This window comes from Aulonocara sp. 'chitande type north' Nkhata Bay, linkage group LG22, assembly GCF_057382095.1.
Source record: "Aulonocara sp. 'chitande type north' Nkhata Bay isolate Kocher_YH1m ecotype deep benthic linkage group LG22, A_spYH_male_GT1.1, whole genome shotgun sequence".
NCBI lineage: Eukaryota > Metazoa > Chordata > Actinopteri > Cichliformes > Cichlidae > Aulonocara > Aulonocara sp. 'chitande type north' Nkhata Bay.
The window spans coordinates 29,581,308-29,601,553 of NC_141364.1; the positions used below are offsets into that span (position 1 = coordinate 29,581,308).

The window sequence follows — 20,246 nt, forward strand, 5'->3', positions numbered from 1 at the left end:
GGAATAATGCAGAACAATATTGCTATCAAAGTCTAGGTTTATTTTTTCAAAGTCTTTATTTTCACAGTTAAAATTTTAAAGCTTTTCATTACTAATTACTGAAAGCTCACTGCTTATCATTATGGTGCCTGCAGGGGTCCATTCAAGGTGCAGTAAGATTTTACAATTCCCTGTTTTATTTCTGACTCAATTTTAATGGTCTTTTTTGTTTTAAACAAACTGCCTTCAGATTACTGAAATCTCTTTTTTTCTGTGATCTGCAAGTATCTAATCACGCATAAGGTAACAGTGCCGCGTGTCTTATTCTGAAACTCTCATGAATTGAAAGATGTCTAATACACCCCTGGCTCTCTCTCGATGGCCTTTGTGATGGCCTGTGAAGGTGGTTTACTTCACTCGTCTACTATAGAGATAATTGATAGCCCCCAGTACTCATTACTTTTTCCTATATTCAAATCTGAGTAAATGCATAAGATTTGCCAGCATAAATAACCTGTCTTAATACCTTGGAATTGACTGCTTTATTACTTAACAGTGGCATTTAACATAAAGCAATAATAACTTCTTTATTTCTTTTTTGTTGGCCTTGGCAAAATCAGGTGTTGGGGAAGTAATGTGTGTTAATTTTTCAACAGGCATGGTGCATTGTTGGATGTGTGCAGTACAAACCTTTTATCTAAGTGAGCACTTTGCACCAGAGCTGTTTGAGAATAAAATCTAATTATATTTGCTCAGTCTAGTTGGTCACCTCAAGCTACTTTTCCTATCCTTAAATCTTTACCTCGTTTTTTTTATAATGCATAAACACTCAGGTTTTACATAAAGAAAATAATCAGGAAATGTAACAAAGCAGGGATCATATTTACAGAGAAGATACAGCTAATGGAAAGTAAAATGAATGATCACAATGAGCAAGCCACCAGTGCTAATGAAGGATGAGGGAGGAAGGGGCTGCAAGGTGGAGGATACAAATTAATGTGAAAGAGTGGGAAGAAGGAATCAACTTTGACTTGTGGAGATGGATACGGCGAGCACGTCCCACATCACTTAATGAGGGGGAATGATGGAGTTGAGAAGTGACAGAGGGGGAGATGGAGTGCAGTCAGTGGAAGAGTTTGGAGGATGAATAGTTTCGCATGCTGACAGTGATCTGGGAGAGGGGTAGTCTAGACTGATGGAGCAACTGCATTCAGGTACCTGCTTCAGGAAGTTGATTGGTGGAGGTTGGTTTAGTGATGTAATGCTGTCCAGTGAGGTTTAACTTAGTCTAGAAACTTAGTGTTGGCTAATTCTGCTCGACCGTCTTTAGATTGTTGGAAAAATTTCACGTTCTTTTTTTCATTTATCATGTTGAGTAAACTTCACTCAATCGGTTTATCATTACATGCCAAAGATGACGATAATAATGATCCTCGTACTTGTTTCATTGGTTTGAACAAGAGGTACAAAAATTATATTCTCCATGGCTAGTTTCCAACTTTGTTGATGTGTGCATGCAGTGTGTAAACTAATTAGAAAGGCATATTGGTCACGATACCATCTTTTATTAACTAGCTGTGCATGTTGTTTTATTTTAGTTTAGTTTATTTTTAAGAAGTTTTCCTGTTGTAATTTTCCTCCTTAGTGCAATGTAAAAATTTAAGTTAATTACATTTTTACATTTTTTTCCTACCAGCTGGCAGAAAAAGAAAATGTGATCTCTATAACACATTTCTTTCATGAAAACTACCAAACTTTGTTTGTTTTGGGGTTTTTTTGTCCAGGTAACTCATTTTTATTGTATTATGGCTTAAATTATATATGAGAGCTGCTTTAGTATGAATAACAGGTGGGAACCTGAGAAGTAAGCAGACCATTTTTTCCCATAAGATGTTTTCTTTTCTAATTTTTTTTCAGGAGTCAAAATTTGAGTTCAATTTAATATTACAGAGAATTTTAGATGCACCTTGCTAGCCATTCATATATAATCTATGAAAAATACCAGTTGTCATTATGTATGGCTGAAAAAGTGCTTCTATTGCTATTCGGGCCTTTTATAATGCCTTAAAATATGCATGCAAGATAATTAACGCTAGATGAAGGACCCTTTACCGGTGACAGAAGAGGACTACTTTCTAGTCTTAATATTCCATGATTGTGATTTTATAATTTCTTCAACAGAATGGAAACCAAAACGAGTTCTGTGTCTAATAGGATGAATTTTGAATATCATTCTCTTATTTTTTATTTTTTTTATTTTCTAGTCCTGTGGATGCATGCTGGCAATAACATCCTAGAAACGTACACTTGCAATCATTTTAAAATTCTTCAAAAGATTATGCACTTTCCATAGTCTGAAGTCATGCAGTGATAAAAGTAACAGTCCCCTATTATAAGATCTACATCCTCTTCAGCTTTAGTCACACATGATGTTGATAAGCATTGTTTGCATGCCGGCTCGCAGTCTCACATCTGAAATTAAGTGCATTCATCTCCACTGTGCTGAGAAGGGTGGTAATTAAAATGTGTTGGAATACAGTGCAGTCATTACAAGACCTGCAATGAAGCATCACTAACAGATCTCAACAGAGACGAGGGCTTTGGCCAAACTCAAACTTTAAACCCAGTACTTTTCCATGTTTGAGGCTGTTTTGATTAGAAAATAAGAATCTCTGCAGGTTGGAGTTTGTTTATAATGCGGATGGTAGTGCAAGTTTTGAATGAGAAGATTTGCAATTTCATTTACTGTATCGGTCCTTGTTGAATCGTTGATGTCCCTGCAGGTGACTGAACTAACTTTTCTAAGACATTGATTGCCACACATTCTGTGGAGGAAATAATAACCTTGCAGGTAGCTCTGCTGTCTATAGTGATTTCCCCCCAGCGAGGTACTGACAGCTCATTACCTCAGAATTCCTTCTTCACACTGATAATTCACCCAGAAAGCCATGCATGTCACCCCTTGGTTTCTTTCCCTTTGATGAGTGTGCTTCATTTATGTGAATGAGAAGACTTAATTTTGCTTTTCAGTTATTTTTACTGAGACAGCTGAACGTCAGGTCATACCAGCATTTTTACAGCAGACAGTCCACAGGAAATACCAGACTTTATAGATCATCTCGATGAGATAAAGTTAATCAATCCAGTTTAAACATTTATGTAGATTCCTGCTTAGTCGATCTTAAACATCTTAAACATGGCAGCAGTGATCAATCTTAAGTTAACAGTAATGACCATAAATGAAATGGAAAGTCAAAAATTGAGCGATGATGCTGATAGTGATAGTGGCAGAGATAACAGTGTAAGGCTGGAGTCGGGTTCAGCATCTCAGAAGAGACGTACAACAGGTTTCAGGTTAAGGTCGCGCCGTTGCTAGTTGCACACAGGTTTGAGCAATAACACTGATTTTATTGGATGTGAGAGTTTAGTAGTGTATAGTCTCAAATTTTATATAACTGTTAAAATGTAACACGGTGAACTTAACAAGGGAATGATATAATGGAATGTGATGTACAGTAAACTGTGACAAGGTGAAGTAGTAAGCATAGTTTTGTGTGTGTGTTTCTGTACATCCACAGGAAAACACATCTCCTGTACAAACGTGATGTTTTCTTTCTTTGGTAGTTTCTTAAAGCCTACATGGATTGCATGTACCCTCGGGTTTAATTTGTCCATGACATAATTGCTACATTAAAGTACTGTACCCCACAGTGTTTCTGTTTGGAACATTATCTGCTCAAGAAACAAAAAAGCAGCAAGAGGGACATCATGCAGCAGCAGATTGTGTGTGGGTGAACAGGCAGGGATGTTTTTGTGCACCCCCCCCCCCCCCCTCCTTTTTAAAAAAATAAATACATAAGAAAACAACATTCCCTTTACTGTCAGCCCTTTGGTTCTTGCCTGGGAAATCCTCTTCAGTCACTGCTGCATCTGTGTCATCAGGAGCAATTTTTACCACTTTCAACCTCCCACATGATGACAAGCTTGAAAAACAAAGCGAGGCACTATGGGAAACAGAGGTGCTTCCCCTGCCTTCTTTTTAAACCTCGTCTGTCATCTTGAAGCAGCTTGAAGGATATTTTATTTTCATTGTGCCTTTCTAGTGTAATCTGTACTAAATGTCCAGAGAATTGCTTTTAAACCTTAGTTTTTAACTCAGATCCTTTTTATTCCTTACCACTAGGGATGGGTATCGTTTAGGTTTTATCCGATACCGGTGCCAAATCAGTACTTTTGAAACGGTGCCGGTGCTCAAACGGTGCTCAAACCGGTGCTTAAAGAATGGAGAACACAAAATTGGTCCAAAAACCTCTCATGTTCAGCTGTTTTTTGTAAAAAGATAACAATGTTAGCCTTTTCTGCAGCTATGGGGCATATATGGCATCACTCTTGGCTGGAAGCAGTGCTTAAACAATGGAAAAAACACAAACTTTGTCCAAAACCTCTCATGTTTAGCCGTTTCCCTCTTTTTCTTTGGTCATTTTAGCCTTTTTGGCCAGGGTGAAGGGAGTATCTGCCATCAAACTAGAAGACAGCTGCATGTAGCTATGATGATGTTTGCTAGTTCACCTTACATGCATTAATGTAATAACGTGGTTAGCCTACTCAACGTAAATTAAACACGAACAACATTAAGCTACTCACGCAGAGAAGAACAGCTGCTGCTGCATCATCATCCTCATCATTTCTGATACACTGGTAGGGCTAGGGGCCAGGACTCTCCTCTTTGGGGTTTTTGGGGGATATTGCTAACTCCGGGTCAGATAACAGGCAACCCACGCACAGTAGATGCGCTCGGTGTGAGGTCTCGCAGCAAGCTATCAAATACGGCGCATTTCTGGGCTTTTAAAAAAAAACGCTATGCGTCGCCAGGTGTTTCATCGGATTTGAGGTGTTACCTCCTTTGACAGTATCACAGTATCAGCTTAAAGCACTTGTTGCAGGCTGCTGAGTTTGCATATTTTGTTGTGAAGTACAGCCAGACTTTTGACCGCTTCGCCTTGGGCATTTTTAATCTGTAGCTCTGCTCTAAAAGAACGTACGTACCTGGACCCGCCTACTATCCTCGGAAACGTAAAATGATTGGCTAGAAGTGTATCACAGCTCAGGAAAAAAAAGCACCGAAATGTGCGCTGCTTTTCGGTCTGGTTACTACCGTTTATGTCAGAACCGGTGCCATCATGGCACCGGACACTGGTACCCATCCCTACTTACCACCATAACACGTTTTACAGTGCAAGTCCGTAAAATTAGAATCTTACATGCTTTCAAGGGATATCCTTATTTCCAAGGTCATTCTCATGAAAGCTCTCCGTGTCAGTGGGGTTTTCACCTTATTAAACGAAGATCGGCGTGGATGTCGACGAAACAGCGGTGCGGGTTTCTTTTCTGAGCTGGTTTTAATTGGCTGTAAGGTTGGGACAGGAATTCCACCTCGGTGCCCGAAGGTATCTCCAAGAAGAAAAAGTGGATTCATTTGCATAATTAGGGTTGGAACATATTAAGAGGAGAGGCACAGTAGAGTAATGAGCCAAGAAAATGAGAGTAAGAGTGCAGAGCGGCATATGACACCAGCCATGTTTAGATCTGAACGCAGCGAATCTCTCAGGGGAGGCTCGCTAATGACTTTGATTTGTCTGGAGATGAGTCAAAACAGTTGCTGCCTCCGCCTTCTCCCACTCCCCAACTCTGAATCTGTCCTCCTCAAACAAACACCTCCACCTCCTGTTGATATTGTTGTTCCAGTGTACAGGGTAGAATTGGCTCAGCGAGCGATTGTACAGCAGCCTTGTTTGGTTTTCCAGTTTTGGAGATTATGCTTGTGGAAGAATAGGCAGATACTTTATGGTGCTGAACGTCCCCTGCAATTACATATGCCACACCATCCCAGTTAGCAAATATTTGATGGTGCAGAGACTATGAACCTTATTGTCATGCAATACAGTTCTCACATTTATCATGTTTCAGTTTGCAGTTGTGCTCGTCTGTGTTTGCAGACATCGCTGAATTGTTAATTCATGGCCAAAGCACCCAGTGTACCTTTTTTTCTTTTTTTCCCCAAATCTGTGATGCTACTATGCTTGCATTGGTTGCAGTTATCAAATTATCATACACTTTTTTTTAGGTTAGTTAAATATTTTATCACTATATCATCATAATGTGTTATAGCACTCCCTGAAGAGTGCTTGTCAGGCCAGTTGTGATATTTATTAACCCAAATGAGCCTCCACACATCCCAGGGATATCTGTTCTTACAACAGTGAGCAAGATGACATCCAGTTACAATAATACAGTCAAGAAGAAGCAAGAAACCAGAGTTGACAAAAGCTAAAAGCTGCAATATATTGCCAAAAGTATTCGCTCCTCTGCCTTCACACGCATATGAATTTGAGTGGCATCCTATTCTTAATCCTTCCAAAGCCGACTCTTTGCAGCTATAGCAGCTTCACCTCTCCTGGAAAAGCTTTCTATAAGCTTCAGGAGTGTGTTTATGTGAGGTTTTAACCACAGACACATTTGTGAGGTCTGACACTGATGTTGGGGAAGAAGGCCTGGTTGTTTCCTACTATTACGTGTGTTTATGCAAAGCTAAGCAGCTGCTGACTGTAGCCTCTGATTTAACACTTGTAAAACTACCCTGTGGATGAACAGAATGCGGATGTTTTGTTTATAATCCACAGGGTTAGCTATCTACCCAACCCCCAAAACAATAAATCGGTCATCTAAGTCAGCAAATCTGCAACCACTCTCCATGGTCTCATTATTGACAGTACACAGATGAGTCACTTTATGGATTGTGACAGTGGGCAGAATGAATAAGAGCAGGACTTTGTAATTTGAATTTTTTGTTTGTTTCTCTGCATCTAAGCTGTTGGATCTTATAGATGTCAGAGTAATTTGTTTTAAAGCAGATAATGAGAATTTTCTTGTTTTTGGAAATCGCTTGAGAACAGGAAACATTAAGACTTTTTTTTATGAATAATAGTTGATGATTGAAAGTCATCTGGTAAGTGTATAATCCGTCGTGCTGTATGGTCACTGATAGAGAGAAAAGCCGTTCTGGTTGTGTTAAAATCAGTGTTTTGGATTTTCAGATTTATTGCAGCAGCTGCTTTTTCCTGTTTCACACTCAAGCTATCGATGTCTGCTGGGGGAAGATGGCCCCAATTACTTCTTGTCTATATGTGATTAACAGAGATTTGCCTTTAAACTCTAAGTGCAAGGATCTGTTCAACACTTATCTTCTGTCCAGCTCACCTCAGACATGGACCAGTAGCTTCAGGCGTGCTCCTGATTGTGCTCCAAACCACATTGGACACATGGAATATGAATTTACATTTACATTTCTAATAGTTTGAGTAACGCAGAATGGTCGAAGACGCCTCGAGATAATATATCATGACCGGTGTCGTTTTGCATGTATTGCAGTCACATAAGTGTTGTCTCAATCAGGCGAGTGCATCTCTGAGCTGTTAACATGATTGGCCTTAATTAATTCAGAGTTTTCTGATATCAGTCCCAAATGTAGTCTGCAATCAAGTGTTTGTTTTTTTTTGCCTAATTGAAGCCAAGTGCCACACTAAATAATTTTATGGAAAATTGAAAAATTGGATCATGGCAGTTTTATTGCTGTTTGGTTACAGGTGGATATGTGAGAGGGAAAGAAGACAGGAAAGAAAGCCAAAGCCCAAAGCTCATATCCTGCTAGTGTGTACTGATGCTTCCTGGGAAGATATTCAGAGGGGAGGAATAAGAGTTCAAAAAGTAATATCACGCTGTAGCACAATAAGTCCTCAAAGTTAAAGCTGCAGAAGGCTAGATAAAAATGTGTACAGCCAGATAGTTTCAGTGTAGGCCTACAGGGTGTTCTCCTTTGTTGCTCAGGTGCAGTGGCTGTGGTTCATACTAAAAATGTTGTTACAACTATTTAATAGGTTACTGCTAACTTTAGCAATCATAGTCCTTTGGGGATGACTTTTAATGACTCCAGTGCTTTCTGACACTTGTTCTAGTGTCACAGTGATGTTGAGTTGGGGTTTTTTCAGTGTACCTGGCATATAGGGTTGTTCCAAGCTTCTTGGAAAACTTTTGTGGATTTAGGTTTTCTCCATATTGTCTCTCTCAGTTGGTCCTTGTTTTGAATCTGTGGGGAGATTGCATATTCTTCCAATGTCTGTGTAGGTTGTCTCTGGGTTTTCTGGCTTCCCTCACAGTCCTGAGATGTGAGTGGGGTTGGGTGGTTTTAAAGTGCTGATTCTGCCCAGGGTGTACCTGCCTCTCGTCCTATGGCTGCTGGAATAGGCTCTTGCAGCTCCATGACCCTGAATTGGATACACAGACAAAGATGGATGGATACATATCAGTCACAGTTTTTCCTCAGTTTAAGAATAAACTATCATTCATGATAGTGTTCTCTTTAGCACACTGCATGTTTTAATTACTCCAGAAGCACAGGCGTGGTTTATTTCTATATAACTCAGAGCAGGAAAAATCATTTATCATAAAGTTGAACCTTAATTTCCTGTGGAAAAAAAATGGTAACATATGTATTTGACTAATAATTCTTCATAGTGTAAACAAAGTTATTTTTTTGCCAAGATCTTCTCTCTTAGGTGCTGAAAAGATGACGTTGTAGTAGGAGTGCTGCTTCCTTTCTACACACGTTAGACCAGTATTGCTGTTGGGGTGGCTAATAATTGCCCCCAGCCTGGTATGTCTACTATAAATATGAAGGATGATGTGATTCGGAGTCTTTGACAATGAGGTTGCTGAATGGGTAGTTGACAAAAAATGTACAAATAAGCAGTTTACTTTATCCTCAACTTATAGGCTGTATTGGGATTTGGACATAGTGCGTTTATCTCTTAAAGCTCCAGACTACACAAGCATTTTCATAACCAATTCTCAGCATATGATAAAACCACAACTGGAAAAATTATATACAAGCATCTGCACTGGGAAAAAAACCAGCAGTTAAAAAAGAGTCCACCCCTGCAGAGCTAATGGGCTGCATCATTTCAACCAGGCATTTAAGAGAATTATAAGTTGTTTGGATCCCATCTAAATGCTGCTACATGGGTACATAAATTGACATAAAAACCTACACATTTAAAAATATTTTCCACAGTCTATCAAGGGGCTGGCATCAACATGAGAAAGCTGAATTTCTCTCAAACCAATTGTGGACTTTTATTTTATTTTCCCCCTCAAAATTACAAATGCTGTTTGAGGCCTTCCAGAGTATTATAGTATGTATGGAATTCATATAAAGACATTTGTGGCTCCAGAGGAAACTGCATGAAGTGTGTATGATCAGCTGGAACTGAAGTCAGTTCGTGTGCAGTGAGAAAAATGTGAGCTTACTCAAATCTCTGTAGCTGATTGTGATCTGAGCCTCAGAGCTGTCGCCTACATTGAAGTATTTGCATAACACCCGATTCTGTATGTTGAGCAAATTATACCAAGTTTTCTAAACATCCATCGTGGGTCTGAGAATATTATTAAAGGTCAAGTGTAAAGGATCAATGATAATATAGTGTATATTTCCATTTTACAGTTACATTTTTTGGGGAAAAATAGATATTGTTTCTATACTTTAGTGGATGCTTGTCAATCAGCCTATTAACAGTGACAGTGATCTGTTTTGAACACACAAACACAAAGATGTTAGGCAACAGATCCTTTAAGTCCTGTAAGTCATGCGGTGGGGTCTCCATGAATCGGCCTTATTTGACCAGCACATCCCACAGCTGCTCGATTGGATTGAGTTCTGGGGAATTTGGAGGTCAAATCAATGCAAAGTCATTGTTTAGCTCCTCAAACCATTTCTGAACCGTTGTTGCTTTGTAGCATTAGGTCTGCTGAATAGGCCGCATCCATCAGGGAACACTGTTTCAATGAAAGGCTGTGCATGGTGTGACATAATGCTTAGGTAGATGGTACGTGTCAAAGTAACATCCACATGGATGGCAGGACCAGAGGTTTCCCAGCAGAACATTGCCCAAAGCATCACACTGCCACCGCCTTTCTTTCTTCCATTGCTCTGTGGGCCAGTTCTGATGTTCACGTACCCATTGTTGGTGCTTTCAGCAGTGGACACACTGACTGTGTGTGTCTGTGCAGCCATGCACAACAAACTCTGATGCTCTGTGTGTTCTGCCACATTTCTATCACTTGGACGTTTCTTGGACTCCTTTGATAGATACTGACCACTGCAGGGACAGTCTGTCCTTTGTCAAACTCACTCAAATCCCTAAACTTGGCCCATTTTTCCAGCTTATAACACGTCAACTTTCACTTCCTCCCTAATTCATACAGGTGCCACGGTGAAGAAATAAACAGTGTTATTTACTTCACCTGTTGGTGGTATATGTACACTGTGCACTTGTTCAGAATAGTGTTAGCTAAACTTATACCCACACACTCTTGTTACAGTTTATTAACTCTCTCTATAAACTGCTAGAGAATCCTCTGAGGAATCCCACAGCTGTCCAGTTCTAATTTCAGTTTTTCCTCAGTGTCTGGATGTGCTGTGGAGGTCACAAAAGGGGGCTGTGGGTTGTTTCATCATTCTGCTTTATCCACAGTTAGGTCTGGCAGGAAGTCAAGACTTTTTTTGCAGGTCATCCCAGTATGGGGCCACTAAAGTGTAATGGCACACAGCCATCTCACTATTGCTCTCCCACACTATTGATCTGTTTTATTTCGAGATGCTGCTGTATAGCAAAGATACTAGAGCTAAAGCGTTATTTTCTCTTATCACACTCACAGTTTAGTGGAAACAAAATTGTTGAGGAAAAAATCCAAGTATTTGGTAAAGTGTGAACCATGTGCTTAAGGCGGGCTGCGTTATATCATGCCTCGGTTGTTTCAATACAGGCAGGAAGGCAAATGAAATTAGAAAGCAATGGAAAACAAACAGAATGAAAATATTGAAGGTTACCACTTTATTTATATATTTTTTACATGTTAGGATCACTGGTGGGAGCATGTTAGTCGATGGTGCTGTTTGGATGGGGTCTTTACATTGTGAGGACTTTGGGTGACATCTGCCTTGTGTTGACACTGCAGGCTTTGGCACCTTAAAACCAGATTTTAGCTGAAATGAAACAACATTTGAAGAGCCATGAGCCAGTCTAGTTACATTGTTGGCCTATTTTTGTTTTTATATTCATTCATGGCATTTCTGTATTCTCTCTTATACAAGAGAGCCTCTCACATCTAATGTGATACTTATATGAAGCGCTAAAGAGCACGCTCTTATTTCCACTCGTATTCTGACGTGTAGCAATAGGTGGAATTGTTAAATGTCTCAAAAGGTTTGAATGATCATCTTAACCTGTGCATCCTCCTTTTGAGTGCAGCTGAAAGTGAAGAATAAGGATGCAAAACAATGGCAACCTTGGGTGCTGCTCTGCACACAGTGAGCCAGCAGAGTACAGCAAGAAGAGGAAAACACAGAGATTGAATCAAGGGCGAAAAGGGAGAGAAGTATTATTTTGGTAAACATAAGTCACGTAGCCACCAGTCGGGAATTAAAGCGAACGCTTTGGATGAGTAATGCTGCTGCTGCTGTGGTCGTGGTGCTCAGCGATGAGTGCGTACAGGCTGGAAGCAGCCCTCGGTAAGGTGTCCCGAGTGGAGACGAGCCAATATTTTTCTACCAAGCTCATAAACTGCAACATAACCCCCAATCTTTCTGCTACAGGCTGCTGCTGCGGAGTTGAGCAAGTCTGCTTGTTTAGGGTGAAGCTTCTTAAATCTGCTTCTGTTAACTGTTAATAATTACATACAGTGTTGGGTTTTGAGGAGAGGGGACAGATGGACAGCGATTACTCAGACCTTTTAGAAACATGTTGCAATGAGAGCAAATTTATAGCCGAGTAAATTTGCCTTCGCAAACTTATTAGACTGCATATGTTGCCACAGGACGGCCCGAAATCAGCAGACTTGTAGATGTACTGGCCTCCTGCTCCAACATGATTAACGTGGAAGTGTTTTACGTCACCTGAAGTAAGCGGGTTCCTATCATCTTTTCGTTGTAGCAGATGGAATATTTGATGGAAAGACGAGAGATATCAAATGAGCCGTTGTTATGGGGATAATTCTAAAAGGGGCAGATGGCTTTGGGGAATATCACAGGCTGGTGGGTTATTTTTAGACTTACTGCAGCACACCTCAACCTTTCAAAGCACATCCTCCGCCTCCGTTGGAGCATTCATCAATGACCCTGCCTTGCTAGCGGCCGCTGGCCGGGATGAGCTGTTAAACTCTGCTGACCTGGTCATCTGGGCCAGAGCACAACTCTTTGTTAATGTTAATCCTGCTGGATAAATCACTGTCGGTGTAGTAAGCCTCACCAGTAAGCCTGGTTTTACTTTACACGAGGTATTTTGGTCGTGAGCAGGTCAGAGAAATCACTGTTGATTGTTCTTGATTTTAGCGATTTGTAGTGTACTATTTATTATTCAGATATGGAGTTAGCTTTAATAATTACTAGCATTACTGTAAGCCTTTTCTCTTGACGCCATTGCTTTTCTTGCACCACAAAGGCATGCACGCTCATTGTCGACATATCGCTGATGTAATCAGTTTTCTGCGGCGTTAACGCTCCGTGTTTAACGAGCATTTCCTACACGCAGTGTGATGAACATGACATCTGTATTTGTTTGGCTCTAACTCATCCTCTTCTCGCTGTTGCTGCACAGTATTTGAGAGTGAATCTTAATGAGCTGTATTGACACCCGCGGTGACGCACGTTATAGTCTAGTAAACACTGGCAAATCACCCGGTGTCGGTCGTCATCCTTATCTTCACCTGCGCTCCTACTTCAAGGGTGACAGAGACACTGCGAGGGGCGGAGAGGCTTGTTTAATCCGAGTTGTGTTTTGATCGGTGGCTTTCATACTCGCAGGAGAAAGTGTCATCTCTCTCTCTCTGTTTCCTTCCTGGTTGCTGTGGCGACGCCTGCTGCAGCGCTTCACTTCTGCCAACTCCAGCAGCATCTGGGCAGAAGTGTGTGTGAGTGCGTTACACATATTATGTAACAAGTTAGAACAGGCACCAAATTAATAAACAGATCAATTTCTCTCGTTCCTTGGAGTTTATTAATGAACCCGTCACAACCCAACAAATCAATACATTAAAAATGAGCTGAGTTCTCTCCCAAGTCAGTTCTTAGAAAACACACACATCCCCTGTGATGCACCTGTTGCTCCTGCAGCACTTGTTGGAGCAGCATTTGGATATTTAATCCTCCTTCATGCTGACTTTTACCTAATCTGTGTTTTGTGGCGTCTTTTGCTTGCGTAATTCCCTCAGCTGGCCAAACTGCTCTATGGCTCATTTACCACCTCATTTTCTTTGCTGCTACCCAACCCTCGTCCTCCTGCCTGGTCTGACGTGAAGTTCAGATGAGGATATTTATTTCACATTTTTTCTAGGATCTGAGAGCTAAGCAATAGTTTGGTTTATCGCTTTCCAGCCACAGATCATTGTAATTGAAGTTTTATTAGAAACAAAAACAGGATTTGTGGAAGCACAAGCACGACCTTACTATTTAAAGAGACGATAATGAACATTTTTCTGCTTAACAGGGAACAGGCAGTTTTTTAAAGGGTTAAAAATAACAGTTACTGAAAGTTGTCCGAAACTTGTAAACTTTGGGTTTCATATTAAATCAGCGTTTTAAGTTTCTCACTTTGAAATATCAGAGATGAGACCTTAAGCTAACATTAGCTGAAGAAGCTGCAGTGTAGAGCTAAGACTATACGCATTAACAAATCACATCTCCTCTTAAGCTTTGGTAAATAATTTCAGACACAATCATAAATCTTACTGATAACAAAAGGTATCATTTAAAGTGTACTTGGCGTAGACTTTGCCTGGAAAATTTGAAGCTGTGCATATAGATTTGATTGAATGACTGTGTAGACTAGATACACAAAAAAACTCAACTTTAATCAGATTTTCATTACAAACGTGTTCTCCTTAACTTGTTCTGGATTATTTTTTTCCCATTTAAAGCCTGTGAGATGAAACTCATGCTTATTCAGCCTTCATAAAACCTCGATGCAGAACTTAACAGAAGGCTTTGGAGATAAACTGCGCACCGTGGTTCTCTCAGTTCTGCACAACAACAAGAAGAACACGGCAGATGCTTTTCAAAAGCTGGAGGGACTCGTAGACGTTTACAGATGCGCCTAGTGAGCCATAGCCAGTCAGAGACCTTGATCTCTCCCGTCTTGGCTGGCTTTTACTTTGCTTGTATGTGCTAATTTACCAATTTGATGAAATCCTTTTTATATAATCATAGGTAATTGCATCTATTTCTAACTCTTGTGGAATTTTCCTCTTAGCAGTGGCCCTCTTTTTCTTCCCACTTGTTGTTTTTCTGCGTTGGTTATCTAAGTCAGAAGATTGCCTCTGTGCTGATATGCAATCGAGGATGGCAGAGTAGAGAAACTGCAGCAAGTGTTCAGGCTGTGGGTGTGTGTGTGACAGAGCTGCGCGTGTGTGGGAGTTCATCAGCTCATTACAGACTAACCATCCTCTTTTGTTCGCTTTTAATGTGAAAGAATTTGTTTCCAGTTTTAGAGTCAATGTAGGCTACCTATAATTTGCACATCTCCTAGCAACAAGACTTTGAACAAACTAAATATAACTACTTGCAAAGGTGTCACTATAGGCTGAGCGCTTCTGGCTATGAAAGAGTTATGTTTTGTGCGTGTGTTTATGGATGGGTGTGTGCACGCACATCACCAGAGGTCTTCCAGTAAGAGCAAAAGTCCGTAATTTTCCAAATGCTCTTCACAACAGCGTGAGGTGATTACAGTGTTGGAATAACAGCAAGCAAGTCAAGTAGATCTCTGCTGTACATTGTAGGAAAACTTGATCATGTGCACGTCCACATGGCTAAACCTACTTAGTTTTGACACAATGTAATAAGTATTTGCAGGAAGAGGCCTGTATAGAGACAATGAGCGGATCACAGAGCTGCAGTTTCTGCTAAGTGAGTTCGTGTACTGGAAAAGGCAAAGTAGTTTGACTACCGGGAAATGCATTATTTATACATGCACATAGCTATCAAATTAATATTGGTGGGACAGTGCATGTAATGGGGGTTAAATGCACGCAGAACACATTGCAGTTCGAGCTCAGTTGCTTGAGCGGCCACAAAATGATCCGGGTTTAGAGCAGGAATGGATCACTGTGCTGTTAAAGAAGTCAACACTTTCTTTTCTAAAGAAAGAAATATCTGCTGCTGTGAATAAAAACAATAAGTACTCGAAACAAAACAAACTTCTTTTTATTCTAGACTACAAAGGTACAAAAAGTGTGGAAGAAGCCTCGAGCTAAATTTAGTAAGAACTGGAAAATCTACAATATTGCAAAAAATAAACAAAGACAGTTGATGATATTATCTTCATAATCCAGCCTTACTCTCAGGGCTATATTAAAGTTAAATAATAATAATATAATCATAATGGGATTTTTAATTGATTGCATTGAGATCTTGGACGTCCACTTTAAGCTCTTAAGACCCAAAGTCTTTCATGGCATGCATTTTTAATTTCTCTTGGTTATTTGGGCTGATTGGGACCTTTATTAATGCAAAAACAAAGAATTATGTAATTTATTTTAACCTGATATGCATTTTAACTACAAAAATTCTTTTCTTTGCAGGATATTGCACTGTTATGTGGATTGTTTATTCCAATCCTGGTCCAATATCAGCAGAGTAGCGCAGCATTTTTCAGTATAATCATTACAACATATGACAATCTTGCCCACTTACAGCGTTCTTTCTTTTTATTTTGCCAAATTTTTGTACTTAAAATTATAAAATTTCAATTTTTTTTTCAATAACAAGAGTTTCACATTGTATGTTGAGTCCAAATGTCAAAGACGGGTGAAGCAAAACATGATGAGCAAGGGCTGGAACTAAACCAGAGAGGGAGAAGTGTCTACTGAGGTCATAGATCCGAGGAGGACGATGTTGTTTCTACAAAATGACTTCTTGTTGCTACCAGAGGAGCTGCACCCTGCTGGCCACTCGGAAAAAATGCAAGCTTCAGCCAGTTAAAGTTAGCTTTACTTTTTAGATCCAGAAACTTCTCTATATGCATCCTATGAAGTCTAGACAGACGCTGAACACAAATAATAAAAAGAAGGAGAAGAAAAGCTCTCATAGCCCCTCAGTGTGTGCTGGTGGTAGTCTGTTTTGAGTGAAGTGTGTTCTTTAATACAGACGTGAGTCTCAATGTCACCCTCCTGTAGCTCCAGCCTCCCTGGGGCTCTCTCTCACTGGCAGTGACAGCACAGCCTCAGCTGCCCACACCCATCCTCGTTCTCCCGCCTTCCTGCTGGATTGCCTATCTTAATACTTCCCCACTTGCCACTGTACACAACAGATCGGGGCACCAGCGGCAGCGAGCTCAGCTTTCATCTGCCTGTCACACAGACTGAGCCGCTCTGACTCAGTGTTTATCACAGCCGCAGGTGTGACACTAGAAAGTATATGACAAGTGGTTTTCACGTGTGCGTGTGTGTGTGTGCGTGCACTGCTGTTACTCTCAGAGGAGTCATTACTCAGGTGATCTTTTCGGGAGCCCCTGAACTCCCACGTTTGAAGTCGATCTTCTTCTTAGCCTGCCCGGAGCGTGTAGGCGCTCAGTTCACTGAGCTCATTATTCAAAACAAATCGTTGTGTCTCCCCCTGCACCTTAGCCAAATAGGGAACACATCAGGACTCAGTGGCCAACCTTTAGAGGAATTGAACTGAACTCACTCAGTGTGGATTTATTTCTTTTGCGGTTGTCACAGTGTGTGTGTGTGTGTGTGTGTGTGTGCCCATACTGATCCTTTCTGTCGTCCTCGTTCTGTTTTGTTTCAAGATGTGTTGGTGAATAAGAAACCGTGTGACTGCGATGTCATCGCCGACTGTAAAGTGGGGGATGCTGTGAGCCTGGAAGTAAAACTGACCAATCGCAGCAAGAATTCAGTGGGGCCCCTGGCTCTGAACGTGGTGCCATATCAGGACTATCAGAATGGAGTCCAGAACTACGATCTGGAGGACGGAGTCACCTTCATCGGCTCCAACACCTTCTACATTGATACGGTCGGTCAGAGCCACAGTTCTATATTCATGTTGTTTCCCAGCAAAGACCTGAGATATGCAAATACAAATCTATTCTTAATGGTGATAGGTCGTTGCAGCAGAGGTCACATATACTCAATTGTAACACAGTCACATCACAGGAGTTTAAGCTGATATTGTAATGGGCTCAGTAATTCCTAACTAAGGTAATTGCATTTTTTAAGCTCATAATTTCTGGAAAGAGGCATAGTTTAGTCTTCTTAGTTTAGTTTTCCATATATGCTGCACATCTGGGAACGGCAGAGACAGACGTGACTTTTGTGTTGATCGATTGCACAAGTCACTGTCAGTTACTTTAAATAGAATTGAGTGGCTAAGTAGACGCAGAGGAAAACACACTGGAAAGTCTAAAGGTTCTACTTTTCTTAGCAAAACAACCCTAACGCCTCAAAAGACGGCATGGTCCTTTTACTCTCATCGTAAAAAATTTCTATTGGCTCTGAAGAGATCCTCAGAGTCAGTATTTGTATATAACCGCTTCTGATTTCTGATGTTAAACAAGCTGCAGGCTGTTGAACAGGATTCGTCTTGTGCCAGAACAAAGAGTTTTAAAAGCACATGAAAGAATACTTGAATTCTTCGCTTTCATGAATGTGCAGAACTGCTTAATTCTGGCAGTCGTTCTCAGCTGAACGAGAACTTGTCTGCTCTTCATCATCAAAGCGAGGTGACCACTAACAGTTCTTACTGCTGTGTCTCTTTTCTGTCACCAGGTTAAACCCAACGAAAGTACTGTATGTGAGGGTGCCCTGCTTTTCCTTTACACCGGAGATTTCTACCTTAGTATCAAATTCCAGGACGACAGCGCTGGACGAGAGCTTCCTTTGGCCTGGTTCACTCTGCCCAGCGTCCACATCAGAGCGCTCGACACTCCACCACAGGCCGGGGCCTGAGGACTTCAAGGTCATAGACCTGACCAAGAGATCGGGCGTTTTGTTGCTGTTATATGTAAATACAGTAGCATTATAATGAATTGACATGTGAATATCATTTTGGTAAATGTTTCTGCATTTGTATAGTTAACACAACCTGTGTGCTTGGGGTGAATAAAAACAAAACACACAATTTGCAAATTTGCGCGGGGTAATGTCAGGTGAAATGAAATTCTCCATCCTTTCTGAGCGCAGCCATTGAGTGCAATCAAAGCAGGGAGACAAAGTAAATCGGCTCGTTTCCTGGTTAAGACAGCACAGCAATTCACACTGTTAACCAGCAGCAACACATGTTAACAATGTTGATCACTGAGGAAGCAAGCTAGCTAGCCTCAGATACAGGAAGTCATCTTATTAGCTGTGCAGCAGCATCTGATTTTGTGTAGCTCTGATTTGTCAGACTGTGGATTGCTCTGTGTTACACATACTGTGTGGTTGGTTGTCAGTTGTAAGTCAAGGGGGAGTAAGTGTGCTCATGTTTTCATATTGTCTGAAAAATCAAGCTGGTTTGTTAAGTGGGTGCATGCGAACCAAAGTTAGCCTGCTTTTTTTAGCCCATAGGGGTCAACTGGGGGATATTTGGACCAACACTTCCTGTTCTGTACCAGCCTCAGTTTAAAAAAGGCTGATGCATTAAAGAAGGCTGATAAAATATAATATGAAAACCTGAGCACACTTATATCTGAGCATTGCCAGCGGTTTCAAGATCCACCATTTACTTGCACACAACCACAGTCTGCTCACAAAGCCTACTGTTCCTGGCCTGCACATTCAGCATATTCACAGGAGACATGGCTGCTATATGAGAAGAAGGTGACCTTGAACAAAAGTTTAAGTTAAGAATGGTTTTGATTTTCTCACCTCATATACTGGCTGGTTAGAAGCAGCCTGCTTGATAAGCCACAGAAAGGTAGCGCAAGACTCAACAAGGACGTGCAAAACGATGCTAGTGCTTTTTTAGTTGTTATTACTACAGTGCCAAATTCTGGGTTTAGCCAAGAGTGAACACTGAAACTGTTTCCACTGCTGTATGGACTTACCTCAGCCTGTATCAGTACACTGAATTATGGATTTGAGTCTCTTAGATTAGGCCTGTTGTGTGTGACTTATGATAGCTGTAAATATATGTTAAAAGAAGACTGCTATTGTTCATTTGGGCATCATTAAAGTTTTCATTTGTCTATCCAAGCCATTAAATATTCGTGCTTCATTTATGGTGCCCACTGAAGTGACCTTTACTATAACCGCTTTTTGCGGACGCTCGATTCTGACATTTACATTCTTCAAAATCCATAAACTGCAATTAGAGAGAAAAATATTACAGAGTAATAATCATTTTAAATGTTGAATTAATGCTGGAACAGCCAAACGCCGTGTTGTTGACCGGTGATAGATTGCAGGCTGTTTGTGCACTTTGAGTTATACACAGTATATTTATAGCCTGTGATTGAGTAGCAGCTACACTGAGACTTACCACAGTGTACACATCTGTGTTTTAATGCTCATTGATGCACTGGGAGTTACCTAGTGCACCCACAGCACTGCTAATAGAGTCCATTTGAAATCTGTTTTCCAGTAACAGTTGAATTTCTGCAACCTTTCAGGTTACTACAGGTCCCAGCGGAGTCTGAAAAAAAGGCTAATAACAAGCTCTCCCACCACCTGACACTGAAACTGTACCATGAAAGCGTTTGTATTCATATAAAGTTGTAGACAGTAAAAATGCAGGTTTTATAGATGTATTTCAATGGACTTCTTTTTGTTTTAGTGCTGTGATGTTTTCTCCTGCATACAATGCAAACAGTTCCAAACTCATGCCCCCGGTACTGATGAGTTTATCTATGCATTTATTTGTTAGACTATTAATAGATTCTGCGCATGAGCGCCTATCAGCTCAATGTGCAACTCATTTAAAAATGAACTGTAGCTCTGGGTGGGTCCTCCTGCATTCATATGGTAAAAACATATTTTCTCTTAAACACAGTTGTTGATATCAAAGTGTGCACTCTGAGCTTCTGGCCGACAGACGGTGCAGTACACTCTCACTTTCAAATGTGCTGGACCTGAAAATCAACCTAAATAACAAAGCAAAGGTAGCAATTAAACGTATCCTACTGACTTTAAGTAATTTTGATTACATGTCAATCTTTTCCTTAATAATTAATTATTTGAATAAC

At 40.6% G+C, this 20,246-nt stretch overlaps 1 protein-coding gene across 5 annotated transcripts in view; it reads left to right on the forward strand.

Moving 5' to 3' along the window:
• trappc9 (trafficking protein particle complex subunit 9) overlaps nucleotides 1-19,257 on the forward strand; it is a 238,906-nt gene extending 219,649 nt beyond the window's left edge. For all 5 annotated transcript variants that reach the window (XM_086279548.1, XM_086279549.1, XM_086279545.1 and 2 more), the window contains 2 exons: nucleotides 16,875-17,098; nucleotides 17,851-19,257. In XM_086279548.1, the coding sequence (XP_086135674.1) occupies nucleotides 16,875-17,098; nucleotides 17,851-18,030 (404 nt within the window). In that variant the 3' untranslated portion in view covers nucleotides 18,031-19,257. The remainder of the gene's footprint in view (nucleotides 1-16,874; nucleotides 17,099-17,850) is intronic.
• Nucleotides 19,258-20,246: the final 989 nt, after the last annotated feature.